Raw genomic sequence first — 15,820 nt, 5'->3', positions numbered from 1 at the left:
CACAGCGTTAACAACGGGCTCAGTGACGGACGACAGAGAGCGGTAAGCGGAAAGCAGAGAGTCTGGCTGTGTTTGTGTGCAGAAAGGAGGAGCTGTTGCTGCTGCTGTGCTCCTGCAGCACACACTTTTCCGACTCAAAATCACCGCACGTTGTTTGATTGCGTCATTGCGTCAAACGCTATTATTCGGCCTTGCTTTTAACTCATTAAAACCGAAGGCTGAAGGTGGCTTTTTTTGCAATATTAGGCCGAATATATTCGGGCACCGAATATTCGGTGCATCCCTAAATTTAACCCTGAATTGTCTTCCTGCTCAGACTTTGAGTTCAAAATAAATATTGTATAGCACCATTTTGAGAAAAACTATTTAGATCTGAGTTTTGTCCATATCGCTGAGCCCTACTAACACACATGTGCTAAAAGTATAAGTGGTGGTGGTGGCACAGACACTTTAAAACTAGACAAACTAATTTCCACCAACTAAATTTTAAACAAAAACTCGAGGAAAAAAAAAACTGACTAAAATGTGACTAAATCCAGTGTTTGAAGAGTGACTAAAGACTAAAACTAAATCAAAGTTAACACTGCTCCATCCGAACCCAGTCAAACAATGTAAAGTCAAGCGTCCAAGGCTACAATAAAGATTATACACTTTGGGTCTCCAGTGACGGAGAAACATGCAGTACTGTGTGTGTGTATTTTAGTCACTGGCTAAATGCTTACATGAGAGGGGAGGGGACAAGGCAGGAAGTGTGGCATTGAGTTTCAACAGTGGGGCTGGTGGGTGGGAGTGTGTGCAGCTGAGGTCAAGAGAGGACAGGGAACACAGGATCTGGATCCACATGGAGCAGATGCACTATTGGCTGCTTCCACTAGGGCACACACGCTGATCAGATACAAGCTGACACACTTTAAGCTCTTGTGTTCCTCCCAATAACTCAACTGTTCACAGAGGCAGAACTTAAGTAGGAGGGAGTACCACCAACATGCCAATGTGTCCTTATTAGTCAAAAGTAGTCACATGAATGAGATCTGCTGTGTAGTGACCACTGCTCAACTTAGAAACACGCACTAACTAAACTAAAAATAAAACAGCATGCCAACTACTTTGTGTACGAATTTAATCATATATTAATAACAACTAAACATGTATATTTAGGATAAATATATAGAGGGTTGACAATTTTTTCATTATGATTTTTCAAAACTTTTCCAAAATATTTTACCAAATTTCCATGTCTTAGCTCTAAAGCTAAGCACTGAGATGTTTTTTTTTTTTTTTTCGCGTATGCATTTCCTGGTTTTTAGCGTATGCCAGCTGAAGTAATCTTACCTACGCACACTTTTATAAATGAGGCGGAAAGTGAATTAGGGAGATCTGGTGATTCCCGCTCATTTGTGCTGCCGCTATGCAGCACTTTCACTTTGAGATAATGCTTAACATCTATGGGGTTTAACATATTTCCAAAACAGTTAAAATGTTCCATGACTTTTCAAGACTGGAAAACCATTTTTTCAAATTCTAAAACCTTTTCAGGAATTTCTTGACCGGGGGGACCCTGTAAATAAAAAGTAAGCACACTGACTCATCTCACGCTCCAATTATTTATATGTTTTAAATCTAAAAAGTAGTCTACAATCTACTAATGCTCTCTTATCTCTTCTTTTCATTCTAAATGAATGACATCTTGATTGATATTTACTTACTATTATTTCATTTTTATGTGATTTTTTTTTTCTTTCAAATATGCACATATGATATTTCCTGTTGTGTTATATTGTTTTGTTTTCTAAGATTGGTTACCATAATACTGTTTACCTGTGTTTAAAGGCAATAATGCAATTCTACATCCCTGTTGGGTTTAAGACTCATCTACGATTATTCAAAGATTAGAAACACATTCTGTTCTTATTTCTGAACTTTAAACATGTAAACACGTAAAAGTAAAGTTTTTGCTTGACATGTGACTGATTTTGCTGACTGGTGCATGTAATCCCACATTAATCCTGACATGAGAGTAATGATGTTTTTGCTTGAAATTAGAAGGAAATGATCTTTAAGAAACAATATTTAAATGTTTCCCGGTGCACGTGCTGGTGGAAAATTTCCAGGGACTTAGTGACTCATCATTGGAGGGGAGAAGTTAAACTACCACGACCCCAACTTAACTGTAATACTGAAGAGGGTTCAGTTATTCCCTATGATACAAGGCTAAAGAAAAGGGCTCTGCACTCAGTGGGTAGCATGGATGCTAATGCTGATCAATTGTGAGGGAAAATTATAGCATTATTCTGAAGCCATGCAGAGATGTGGCTCACTAAAGAGTAATAGCTTGTTATTGAAGAGAAATATATGTGTTTCCTTCCCTTTGTTCTCTGAAGCTTGTGGATACCACACTGTATTCTGCTCAGTCTGTAATAAATATAAGAAGGTTGTGCAAATGCAACCATTTTGAGAGATGTTGCAGCTTTTCAGTGAAATCACCAACGCACACTGAACACCTCTCAAGAAGACAAAGAAAAAAACATATTATTCGTCAGAACTGCAGTCGAACTGGGACCCAAATGATCCCAAACCAGAACCAGTACATGACAACACCATGCAACTCACCATGAGATAATTATGTCATTTACTGTGTGGATTTTTTTTTTTTTGCTGCAGACAAACAATGCCAGGCCCTGTGATGGTGAAACACCAATCCCACGCATTGATCAATAATCGATGTGCGTGTACGTGCGCGTGTGTTCAGCGTTTTATCATGTGCAGGGAACGTCATTGACTCTTTTGTAGACCTGTAATAAAACTGTCGGTCCACGCTCCACAGGTTGCTTTTAACGATTTCCAACATGTGGAGTCCCCGAACGCCACATGTGGAGGGAGGCCATACAGATGTGGAGGTGACACAGAAGACAAAAGCAACGCTGACGAAAAGGACGCACACGCACGCGCTCACACACACAGCTCGGTAAATACGTGCTCAGACAGCGGGTCAGACCATGAGGCGTTCACCGCCACCATGACAACAAAACAGTGGGAGTACTGGGAGTGTTACCTGCTGGTGTAGCTCCAAAGATCCGCACCACCGGAACCCTTCTGGTGTCACTCTCCCTGAACTCAGAGTAACACACGTCCAGGTCTTTAATGGGACTGGAGAGGTAGTAGTCCGCGGTGACGATGCGCACAGCGAACATGTCCGACACAGGAGTACGTCCAACACACGACCAACAACCGACGAGAGAATCCACTAAACAACTCCCAGCGTCTCCATAGCTCAGAGGGACGAGCACTGCTAGCCGAGGACAAGACTGTCACCGAGTTTAAGCACCGTCAGAGCCGAAAGGGAAGCCCGGGAATGTCCCAAATAAAACGCCAACAAAGATAAACAAGCTGCAGCCGCAGAGGCTAAACTCGACGCTCCATGATGGACCGGTGTTGTTATTTTAGCTTCTCTCTCAGTCTGAGACAACGTCTGTTAGCGGTCAGGCTTCTCTTCAGTTCCCGGTAACAAAGGTTCTCTCTGCGGTTACGGTGGTAGAGCGAGTCCCGGTCGGTCCCGGTCTGTGTCCCAGCCTCGCTCCGCTGCTTCCATTCCGGGCTCAGACTCCGACATGCATTAGCTCAGCTCATTAGCACACACACTGCAGGGCAACTCCACTTCCGGCTCATCCTTTCAGCATAAAACAACAGCGGAAGCCAGCAATCAAGTGTTAGGTCATTACAATAATACACATATATAATAAATAAACTTGTATGTAGTCAATTCTTTAGACTTATAAAATGACCTGCATATAATTATTTGTTGTGCGCATTGTGAATAAAGATGCTGTTTAATCTGTTTAATCACCAATGACTTCAGAACTTCTGCTAAGACAGAAACTTTGGAAATGTGCTTGTGTTTTTACAATTCCATTATCAGATTTATCAGCTTTAAAAAATTTAAATAAAAAATAATAATAAACAGGAAAACTGGATAAAGGTCCATCCAGTACACATACACCACACAGTGGATGTATTATTATTATCAAAGGTGGGAGATAAAAAGAGACAACTTGTGAAGCACGTGTGTTTAATAATATGTTTGTGCTGATCACTCTACATATCTGATGGTTTAAAGCAGTGGTTCTCAACCTTGGGGTCAAAACCCCATTTGGAGTCGTGAGACACTGGGAGGGTGTCGCCAGATGCTTTAAAGAAACTAAGAATTTATTTATTTTTTTAACAATTTGAGCCCATTTTTGCTTGTTTTTACCCTTTTCTGCAAATACACCAAAATTGCCATATTTTAACCTGTTATCATCACTGTTTCTTGCCATATTTTTGCTCCTTTTTTGCATTTGCTACATTGCTTCCATTTCTGCCACTTCTACATAAAATTGAAATGCCTTATATGCACATTTTTTCCAATTTCAAGACATTTCCACCACTTTTCCCACATGTCACATATGTTGACCAATTATTGTCACTTTTAACCTCTTTTTACCATAATTAACGCTTATTCTTTTTCCAATTTAACCACATTCATGATTTGTCATGCCCATTTTTTTTTTTTTTTTTTTTTGCCAGTTTAAACTAACTGTTGCAATATTGTCACTTTGAACCCTTTTTACCACTTTTTCCTGTCAGCTTTGGGCCTCTCTAATCAGGGTTGGGGGTCAATATTAATTGTAAATGCAAAATTGATAATTAATTACATTTATGGCGTAATTATGATCACAATTGTAATTTAAAAAATCTGTCGCCGTTGTAATCGTAATTGAGTTCAGATAATTGACTTTGTAATTGTAATTACCATGGAAATTCACTAAAAACTGTCAATTACAATTTAATGAAATGCAAAACAGCTATATGGCTTACACGTACAGTATGTAGTTAACAATTATTAAAATATGTTTCACCTGTCAGTGAATTTTCACACTCATACAGGTGGTAAGGGATAGAGGAGTTAGGGGTTAGTGGGTTAGATTTAGGAGGATATTATTACATTTATTTAAATGGGGGCGACACAAAGAGTAACAATACTGTGAATGTAACTGATGTTTTGTACAAATAGTTTATAGCTATAGCTAAATTCCAACTCTTGGACTTAGTTGGGCTATTATAATCAATGCACTAAAGTACAAATGTAAAGCTGCTAAAACGACATCATACACATAAAAAAATGTATACAATCCTCACAACGTTTTACGAATGAAAGTGAGTAAAATTGTAATCGAACTTTAGTAATTGAGAATGTAATTGTTATGGACTTTCAGGGGAAAAATAATATAATAATTTATTTGTAATTGGAAAAAATGCCAGTGATCGTAATCATAATTGATTTGTAAATGAACATGGATAATTGAAGACGTAATTGTAATTGAAAAATGTAATTGATCCCAACCCTGACTCTAATTATAACTAATTTCTGTGGTTTTGAAAATCCCATTTCACCACCTTTCCCACCATTTTTGGTCACTTTTAACCCAGTTTATTTCTGATTAAAACAAGGATTTACATCTTTAAAATTATTATATACTATGACACCAAATAATACTAAACATTGGATAACAGTGGACATTATTCAGATGAATTAATAAATGTGGTCATCACAGATTCATAGAACAATGGATCATTATTTTGCTAACTTTAAGGATGGACCCCAAAAATCTCTCCACTTTATTCCCCCTTATAGATGGCTCTGTCTCTACATGACTGTTCACAATGTTCATGTCTGTGTGGGGGTCCCCGCACTCAACCTTCATTTTGGGGGTCGTGGGCTGAAAAGGTTGAGAACCACTGCTCAAACACGATCAAAGCATCCTGTGTTAAAAGTCCAAAACCATTTGCAGATAAACTCATTAGTCAGTGGAACAAACACTTTCACATGTGGGGACCTCACATGGACATAGTGCCATCTTCAGGTTGATTGAACACATTACATTAAAACACAGTTATACTGTAAATCCTGCATGAGTTAATCCTACAATAAAATAAAATAAAAAAAAAAAAGGTTAAGAGAATAACATGTGGAATACCGCTTTGATTTAAAAAAAAATCAATTAAAAAAATAAAAAAATAAAATAAAATAAATTAAAAAAAAAATATATATATATATATATATATATATATATATATATATATATCATAAATGTCAAAAAAAAAATTCCACTTTCGCATAACCGTCTACACCAGACATGGGTAACTGGCGGCCCATAGGCCACATGCCTTGGTCTAATTTTATGTGGCCCCAAAAGTAAACATACAAAAAACACACAATACAAAAGCAAGAATCTATTAGAAAATACAAAGAATTACAACATTGCAGAAAAATACAGTAAATGACAAGAAAAACACAAAAAAATACTCCAAAAACACACACCAAACGATTACAAAAATGAACAAACAGACAACAGTAATAACCATAATTAGTCCAAAATAACACAAAGCAACAACAAAAATACCCCCAAAAAAACATTTTACAAGAAATGACAACAAAAGTACACAAAAAGACAAGAAAAACACAAAAAATAACTCCACAAACCCACAGTCCTAGCAAACAAGCCAAACAACAACAGGAATACACAAAAATTGCAAAATGACAACATAAACACACAATATGACTCCAAAAACATACATTTTACTGGAAAAATATGCAAACGATACATAATAAGACAACAAAAATGCACAAAATATAATCATAACAAGCAAGACAACCACAAACACACAAAAAGACGATACAAACCCTTTGTTCTTTCCTGTATTAATGCTCAGATTGATCATTATTCTAAATGCTGACATGAATGTTGATAATGTGGCCCTTCGATCATTCAAACACGAGATTAGGTTTTATTTGCATTAATATCAAATAACACATAATGAAAGTGGGAAATGTGTGTTTTTTTGTTTTTTGTCTATAATGTTTCATTATTTTTTGTGTTCGTTTGGTCTCCTTTTGTTGTCATTTTGTGTTTTGTGGAAGCCATATGTCTCCCTCAGGCTGGTAATACAGTTGCCACATCTCAAACATTTAGAACATCATGAAGAAGTTCAATATTTCAAATGTTTATTTTAAAGATCATGGCTTACAGATAATGAAAACCCAAAAATCAGTGTCTCAGAAAAAATATATTTCAAACAGAGATGTCAGGCTTCTGAATATATATATATATATATATATATATATATGATTAGAGCCTTGGGGGTCACGTGGGGGTCTTGTGGCTTCAGAGTGGACGGACTGTGATGGTGGGGTCTGTGATCTGCTGGGGGAGGATGTAGCGTTCTTCTCTGAACAGGCGTAGCAGCAGGTCCTCTGTGTCGCGAGGCCAGCTGTAGATTCTGGTGCTGCGTAGCCAGTGTGGAACGTGTCTCTGTAATAATCAGTTATTAGATGTTTTCTTTATTGATTTGGCTTTAGCGAAGCTCACAGATTTCTAACTTGTTGATAAGCACACAATCTTTGAAGAAACATCACAGTGAAACTAAATCTACTGTGTGAACAATATGAATAACAATTGAATCTTGTAATAAATAACAGAACTTTTTTTTTAATGGATGTAGATATACGTCGACTCGCCTGCAGTTCAGCTTCCAGTTTAGGGGTCTTAAACCAAAGTGTAAGGTCTGCAATATTGAGTAAAATACAGTTTGTATCTATTCCAAGTCTTGACAAAGCCTTATGTAAACTGCAAATGTGTTTGATAGTAACTCTTTGTACATTGCGTCATTCAATTGTGATATAGTTAGTTCCAAGATCTGATTTCCAATAATCAAACCAGAATTACTATTCACTTTTTTTTTTTAATAAAGGAAATGCTTTTTTTTCTTTTTGTAAACACGGGGGGTGGTCCAAAAAATGAAGCCATTAGCCTTGAAGTGGTTCTGATGCCACACTGAAAACCCTGGATGTAAATTGTTCTGCTGAGGATTTTGGTATTGGATTAATGAAATGGGTTGTTGCATTTATAAGTCTTGATAAATATGTTTTCTCTCTTTTTGTGAAAGCGTTGTAAACCCTGTAATGCTAACTTGCCACATTTCCACCAACACTAGCCCAAATATGTTTCAAGATAACTGGTCCACATTTGCAGCATCATATGTGGGCCGGTTTTGGTTCACTTATGGACTGACCATTGTCACTTTGCCAAATATTTGCCAACTGTGTCTGTGGGCCATATTTGTTTTGTGATATTTGGGCCAAATTCAGCATTTACCATATAGGCCACTTAAAGGGGAAGAATTATGTAAACAAATCCCTTTATAATGGTTTTGCCACAGTGATATACATTCCTTTAGCCTCATTCAGAAGGCCAAAGTTGAAAAAGTTGTTATTCCACATTTTTGTAAAAATTCAGCTCCAAACAGGCGAGTTGGATTTTTCTCGCCTTGTGACATCACAATGCGGAAACTCCTCCTCCTGACAATTCTGGCTCCTCCTACCCTAAAACCCTCACAAACTACCTCACAGGTAAAACAAACACTGCGGTTTAATATAGAATATATATTATACTCTGTTGTCATATGTAAAGCTACATACACACAATTTGTTCACTGCATTTAACCCTTCCCTGAGGAGCAGTGGGCAGCCATGGTGTAGCACCATGGAGCAGATAGCACATTAACACATTAACACATTAACACACTAACACATTAACACACTAACACATTAACACACTAACACATTAACACATTAACACATTAACACATTAACACACTAACACACTAACACATTAACACATTAACACATTAACACACTAACACATTAACACATTAACACATTAACACATTAACACACTAATACATTAACACACTAACACATTAACACATTAACACACTAACACATTAACACATTAACACATTAACACACTAACACATTAACACACTAAAACATTAACACATTAACACACTAACACATTAACACACTAACACATTAACACATTAACACATTAACACATTAACACACTAACACATTAACACATTAACACATTAACACATTAACACACTAACACATTAACACATTAACACATTAACACACTAACACATTAACACATTAACACATTAACACATTAACACACTAATACATTAATACATTAACACACTAACACATTAACACATTAACACACTAACACACTAACACATTAACACATTAACACATTAACACATTAACACACTAACACATTAACACACTAACACATTAACACACTAACACACTAACACACTAACACATTAACACATTAACACATTAACACATTAACACACTAACACATTAACACATTAACACATTAACACATGAACACATGAACACATGAACACATTAACACATTAACACATTAACACACTAACACACTAACACACTAACACATTAACACACTAACACATTAACACATGAACACATGAACACATTAACACATTAACACATTAACACATTAACACATTAACACACTAACACATTAACACATTAACACACTAACACATTAACACACTAACACATTAACACACTAACACATTAACACATTAACACACTAACACATTAACACATTAACACATTAACACATTGACACATTAACACATTAACACATTGACACACTAACACATTAACACATTAACACACTAACACATTAACACATTAACACACTAACACATTAACACATTAACACATTAACTCACTAACACATTAACACATTAACACATTAACATATTAACACATTAACTCACTAACACATTAACACATTAACACATTAACACATTAACACACTAACACACTAACACATTAACACATTGCACACTAACTCACTAACACATTAACACATTAACACATTAACACATTAACACACTAACACACTAACACATTAACACATTGACACACTAACTCACTAACACACTGTGTGTTAGTGAGTAACACATTAACACACCAACACACCGTGACTCAGGTGTATTTATTGAGTAATCTATTCAAATTCTGGGGGATATTAACCAATATCCCAAAAATAATTCCAACACATTACAGTATAATGTATAAGAAAATAGCAATCGATCACCCACATCAAGTAGAAATCTATAACATAATGCATTATAGATTTGTTCGTCCAAAGCATAAATTATGCATTAACTTTTTTGGGGGTTATACTGTATTGTTTAGTGTATGTAACACATGGAGTGTGTGGAGATTAATTTTAGGTCACTACAAATATCTGTGGTTATAATCATAATTAAAATATACCATTAAAGGTTTAGTACAGAGCGACCCTGCACCTCACCTTTCTAAAAATCTTTGTGGTTATTCATGGTGAGGTTCTTGGTATTTCTCTCTCGCTTTTCATTATTTCCTCTTCAAAGGAAGTTTAACTCTCATATTACTTGTTTATATCTGAGAAAATTGCCCTTCTTTTGCATCTTTAATCATACACAGCACATTGAATGGCCATGTGTGTAAAATGTGCTATAAATACATTTGCCTTATTCGCTCTTACCTTGGTTGCATTTCGAAACAACACAGGAATCAGTCTGAAGTTCAGACAGCCTTGTTGGATATACTCATTCTGAAGCTGTAAAAAGGCAAAAATGAATAATTTAATGATGTTAGTAATCCCACACAGTAAGTACCACATATCAGATTTATGATAGAAAAATCAACTGTATTTATTTAGACAATTAAGGTATGTTGTTGATGCAAACTAACAAATGAATTCAGGATCCTCTATCAGCTCCTGACAAGCTTGGTCTGAGCTCAGCTAAAAGTACCTTTAGTTTACGCACATACATCAAGTTCACGAGTCCAGCAACTAAAAACTAATAGGGTTCAAATGATGGTTTTACACTCATCTACTGTAAAACCAAACACCGAACCATGGAAACAATTGACAAATCCGACATCTCAGCCGTGCTGCATTGTGGGATCAAAAGTGACGGTAACCAAAATATGTGCATAGGAAAATATAAATTAACAGTGAGAAAGTGTAGCTTTTAAATGAATGTGTAAATGTAGCAGAATAGAATTACGCATGGGGCGTGGCCAGTGGCCATTCATGAGAATCTCAGATAAAAACTAGTGCTGGGCAACGATACCATTTTTTAATCGAATTATTCTCTGCGATTAATCGCATTGTTGAGCGCAAAATTCAATAATAATTTCAATCGTACTGTATTGCACACTTTTATTTGAAAAGTAAACTGTGTGTAAACTCGTATTGCCTGTAATGTAATGTACTGTCCACAGTACTGGTTAAGTTTAGCTTTTGGGCCCTCGCTTAATGTGGTTTTGGCTTCCTGGTCTTTGTAGGTTTTCACTGTTTTTCTGACATACGTGTTGAGAAGACAGCGATTGACTGTAAAGGGTCATTAGAAATATAGAATAAAATAGGAAATTTGACAGACCACAGATACTGGTAATAGGTAAATGTGGGTGTTTAATGGCTGATGTTGGTCTCTATAGTGATTCTCTAATTCATGTATATTTGTGTTAAAAAATAATAGCTTGTTTTTAACAGAATGGGGTTGATATGTATTCACAGGATTATCTCCTGGTTAGTTCTAGTCAGACTGCCCTAAGCAGGCCAGATACCATTGTACACTAATAGCACACACCAAGGTCTCTGCCTTAAGAGACTGTTATGTTATGGCTACCGCTATCAGCAACATACATAACACTGAGAGCAGTCAACAGCAACCCTAAAGCTGGGCAATAATACTGGTAGATATTAATAGAACGCGTCTATTTGTACGGTTGCCGTACGAACAACCTCGGGTGGTATTGGTACGGTTACCGAAGTACAAGTACGTAGCGTCTTATGGTTAGGGTTAGGCTATAACCCAATATCGCAACATTTTTTAGGGTTAGGGTTAGGTTTAGGGTAAGGTTTAGTCTTAGTAACGTGACCTAAACTGGCCAATGACTGACCTATCACGTGACCTTAACTGGCCAATGAGGGGCGCTGCGTACGGATAGAATGTCGGTATATTGATACGGCAACTGTACGGATAGCCACTGCCTTATTTATAACACAATGCTTTCCAAAGTACTATCCATTTAATGACTTCTAGTGCACTCTGTTAAAACAACTGAATAAAAAGTACCACATTATCCTCATTTTTAGTCTTTAATCCACTGAAAATAGGTGTAAGACAGATTTTTCGGTCACTACCCCTGAGATCTGGTTTGTTGGACATTGAACAAAAGAAGAAAAGGCAACACTATCTGTCAGTATATAGTTCTAGCTGGCTCACCTGGTTGTGGATGTACTTGGTGTGCAGGCCGTGCTCTTCCTCTCCAACCCCCTCCACATCCTCTGCATACCTCGGGCTGATGGCCATGATGATAAGTACCGATTTCTGCCCAATACACAAAATCCATTAGAATCCATGAGTTCTGCTTTACCAAGCTGGTAATCCTTAAACTGATCCAGCTTTGAGACTCACGTCTTTCAGAAAGCTGTCCATCCATTTGGTGACGTCCAGTCTTCGAATTGCATTATCAAATAGGTCGATCTGTGCCGTGAAAGAAGAGTGTGAGTCTGTATGACAGGTTTACATAGCTTGAAAGCTGATTAAGTCATATTAGAACTTACTGCAGGTCTGAACCCCTGATCAATTAGGAATTTGGTGAAAGGAAACATATCGTTGGCCGTGTCCACTGAATATGTGATGAACACATTCCCTGGTAAAAGACTTTGGTTTAAACAAATGTGCCATGTTCAAAAAGCCAGCAAACATAAGTTTAGGAATAGTGATACACCAAAAACCTGGCCAAAAAATTTCGGCCGAAAATGGCCCAAAAAAAAAGCTCTGTGCGTCTCCAAGAACATGCTTTGATAAATAATAATAATAATAATAATAATAATAATAATAATAATAATAATAATAATAATGCATTTATAGCACTTTTTCATAGATACTTAAAGCACTTTACAATGATGTGCATTATTCTTTCACTGCACAACATTTTTTTTATTTTTTATATTGTGCATTGCTGCAATGTCAGTACTAAATAAATATTTTCATGTTTTTTATTGATTTATTATTTGAAGCATTATTGTTAATTGATATAATTGCAATGTTAGTGAGGTTAGTACACATTCAGAGCCATAAATGCAATGGGACTAATAATTAGCATAGTATTTTCTTTTGGTGATTTAGTATTTAACCTTGGTTTTCTTATTTTTGGTTTTGGCCAAGAATTTTGATGTTGCTGCATCTCTAATCAGGGATAATGGTGAGCTTACTGCACTCCTCAGGAAGGCTGATGGTCTTGGTCCTGACACCCATCACGTTGGCTCCTTGACCTCCTGTGAGTGAGCGCCTCACGCTGACCTCATGAATCAGACCTCTGATTGGTGGAGCATACTCTGGGTTAGACGCACTGCGGACAGGTCGAGGATCTTTCATGTTCTGTCTTTGATGGGAGCAGTTTATGGATCAAAAAACGGACTCAAATCAATACTTTATCCTGACATAATGATTGTGGAAATTACAAATGGCAAAAGCTGATGATTACACACAGTTGGTGTTGGAAGTGGAGATCCTGATGAGAACCTGCAGGGTAATCCTGTCTGGGATCATAATAAGTGGGATTGTGATGCTGTAGGTTTGCAGGTGGGCAGTGGCGGCGCTCTCTCCAATAGCTCTCCTGTGTTGGACTGCGACCTGCAGTAGATACTAGATAGGAATATGTAATAGATTAATTTCATCATTTTCTTACACCTGAAATAGCTGAAGTTTGACATACAACAATGGAAGAGTAGCAAATTTGTTAGAATTTGGAGAACCGGATAGAGCAGTGGTTCTCAAACCTTTCTCTTATTTCTGAATCCAAGTACCCCTTTTGTTCAAGGAGAACATTTTGCTTAGAAAACTATTTAAAAACAACCATAAAGCATAATGATAGAATGAAAGAGTAGAAACACACATTTTTAAGAATCTCATTCTATAAATAATTGGAATGAAACAGTATTTAGTGCAGTGGTTCCCAAGCTTTTTTGGATCGTGACCCCATTTTGATATCAACAAAATTTTTATGTCTCATCACCGCCGACCAACCAGATTAAACATAATAAATGGCGCCAAAACAGCATTGATACCTGTTATTTTCTCAGTTTTAGAGTTCATAAATGTAACTGTACTTAGAACTTGAGAATTTTTAAAACTTTTATACAAATGCCTTTGTGGAAAATAAGTTAAGTTCCAATTGTGCAAGATTTAGTCTTTCTTTTTTTAAGTTTATACATGAGATGTTTACTGCATGTAAGGGAACCATGGCAAGATTTATTACCAAAAATAAACATGGGGGTGAAAGTAATTAGTAACTTTTACTTTGAGTACTATTTAATTCAGATACTTTTTACTTGTACTTGAGTATTTTATGTATGACTTACTTATACTTGAGTACAATTTCAATTAACTAACAGTACTTCAACTTAAGTAGAATATATCAGTATTCTTTACTGTTAGACTGACCGTGCATCAGAGCTTCTGGGTGTCCAGATGAAACACAACGAGCAAAGCTATCATCTGACATTAGTGTAAGAGGGCGTTCTAAAGATTCTTCCTCGCCCCTAGAGTGGCCCCAAGGCCCCTGTAAAGGTCCGTCAGGGCCTCTGCTGACCTCCTGTTGGTAAAGTGGTGCCTGCACTCTGACCCCTGATGGCTTGGAGGGTTTCCTGTGTCCTAAATCCATCAGTGGGGTAATAAGAGCAGGGACTCTGGGTTCACATTGGTACTGGGTTCCTAACGGTCGACTCCGAGCTGCACCGTGCTCCGGATGTTGAGGAGACCCAGCTTCTTCTGCCTGTGTGGGTTCTGTTTGAGCATTGTACTGTTGACAGGGGAGACACCAGCCCAAGTCCAGACTGGACGGGATCATTCTCTCATCCATCTCCACCGGAATACTCCGATGTGTGCACGGTCCTGACAGCAAGAGGAAAAACTCATCAAATGAGACAAGTTCAGACTTCACTTTGAACTCTGCTAGGTTTATTTTTCCTACCTTTGTGCACATCCATTATGTCCCCAAGGAAAGGCACCTGTGAACTCTGATCCAATGAAAGAGAAAACAACATAACTGGAATTTAATAGAGCTTGACGCTCAGAGACAAAACCAAACATGTCTCAGAAAAACAAGTGGCAGTGTTGCTTCAACTACGGACAGAAAATGAGAAATACTTACGATCGTACAAACACAAAGAATATTGAATTGTTGTTTGTTCAAACCTAACTGGGCCGTAAGCAGGAGGAGCACCTGAACAGGTGGACTGGTTTCATCAAAACTTGTACAAAGGTCACTGATCTATACTTTCATTTTAAACACGAGAATACAACTGTGTGAAAGATTGCTTGGTATACGGTATATGATCTGTACAGAGAACAACAAAGCTCACCTACCGTCACACAATGTATGTCAGACACAGCTCCAACCTGTTCTGGGCAAACAGGAAGCATTCCTCAGGAAATCACATGACCTCATTATGCAACTATTACAGGTCCTAATGCCTGGAAGGCCAGGTGTACTACAACATGGTTGAACTTTCCCTGGGAGGAAAAGTGATTCCAGCACAGTGTTTACACTCTCATAAAGAGGATGAAAATGGATGATGTGGAGGGTTGATTCCATTTCTCCCTGTGTTGGTCTTGCCATTAAATTCCAGTGCCCAAAATAATTTATGCTAGGCTAAAGCTAAACATTTGGAGAGCGTCCAAGAGTTTGTGTGTGTGTGTGTGTGTGTGTGTGTGTGTGTGTGTGTGTGTGGTTTCAGAGATGCATTGAAAAGTTAATGTTTATCTCCTGGTCAAAATGCTATTTCTTTGGAGATTAATACTTGCCTGTAGAGGTTTTGCACTGACATCACTGATA

At 37.2% G+C, this 15,820-nt stretch overlaps 2 protein-coding genes across 5 annotated transcripts in view; both read right to left on the bottom strand.

The window, feature by feature from the left end:
• rev3l (REV3 like, DNA directed polymerase zeta catalytic subunit) overlaps positions 1–3,653 on the bottom strand; it is a 69,108-nt gene extending 65,455 nt beyond the window's left edge. The window contains exon 1 of the mRNA XM_028439323.1: positions 3,053–3,653. Within this exon, the coding sequence (XP_028295124.1) occupies positions 3,053–3,191 (139 nt within the window). The 5' untranslated portion in view covers positions 3,192–3,653. The remainder of the gene's footprint in view (positions 1–3,052) is intronic.
• Positions 3,654–6,580: 2,927 nt separating this feature from the next.
• On the bottom strand, positions 6,581–15,409 carry traf3ip2a (TRAF3 interacting protein 2a). Of its 4 annotated transcripts, XM_028439720.1 has the most exons (11): positions 15,352–15,386; positions 15,137–15,256; positions 14,957–15,002; positions 14,428–14,877; positions 13,473–13,629; positions 13,197–13,366; positions 12,543–12,631; positions 12,394–12,462; positions 12,202–12,306; positions 10,449–10,523; positions 6,581–7,349 (listed from the first exon to the last, which is right to left on the bottom strand). In XM_028439720.1, the coding sequence occupies exons 3-11, from the start codon at positions 14,970–14,972 to the stop codon at positions 7,203–7,205; spliced, it is 1,278 nt and encodes a 425-aa protein (XP_028295521.1). In that variant the 5' UTR covers positions 14,973–15,002; positions 15,137–15,256; positions 15,352–15,386; the 3' UTR covers positions 6,581–7,202. The 4 variants fall into 4 exon arrangements, with proteins under 4 accessions (XP_028295521.1, XP_028295520.1, XP_028295518.1 ...); XM_028439719.1 differs by having other exon boundaries at positions 15,137–15,408; XM_028439717.1 differs by lacking the exon at positions 15,137–15,256 and having other exon boundaries at positions 6,582–7,349; positions 15,352–15,409.
• Between the last annotated feature and the right edge of the window lie 411 nt (positions 15,410–15,820).

The sequence above is a fragment of the Gouania willdenowi genome, chromosome 24, assembly GCF_900634775.1.
Source record: "Gouania willdenowi chromosome 24, fGouWil2.1, whole genome shotgun sequence".
Classification (NCBI taxonomy): Eukaryota; Metazoa; Chordata; class Actinopteri; order Blenniiformes; family Gobiesocidae; genus Gouania; species Gouania willdenowi.
The sequence above is the reverse complement of the archived record's forward strand: the minus strand, read 5'-3'. Positions and strand labels throughout refer to the sequence as shown.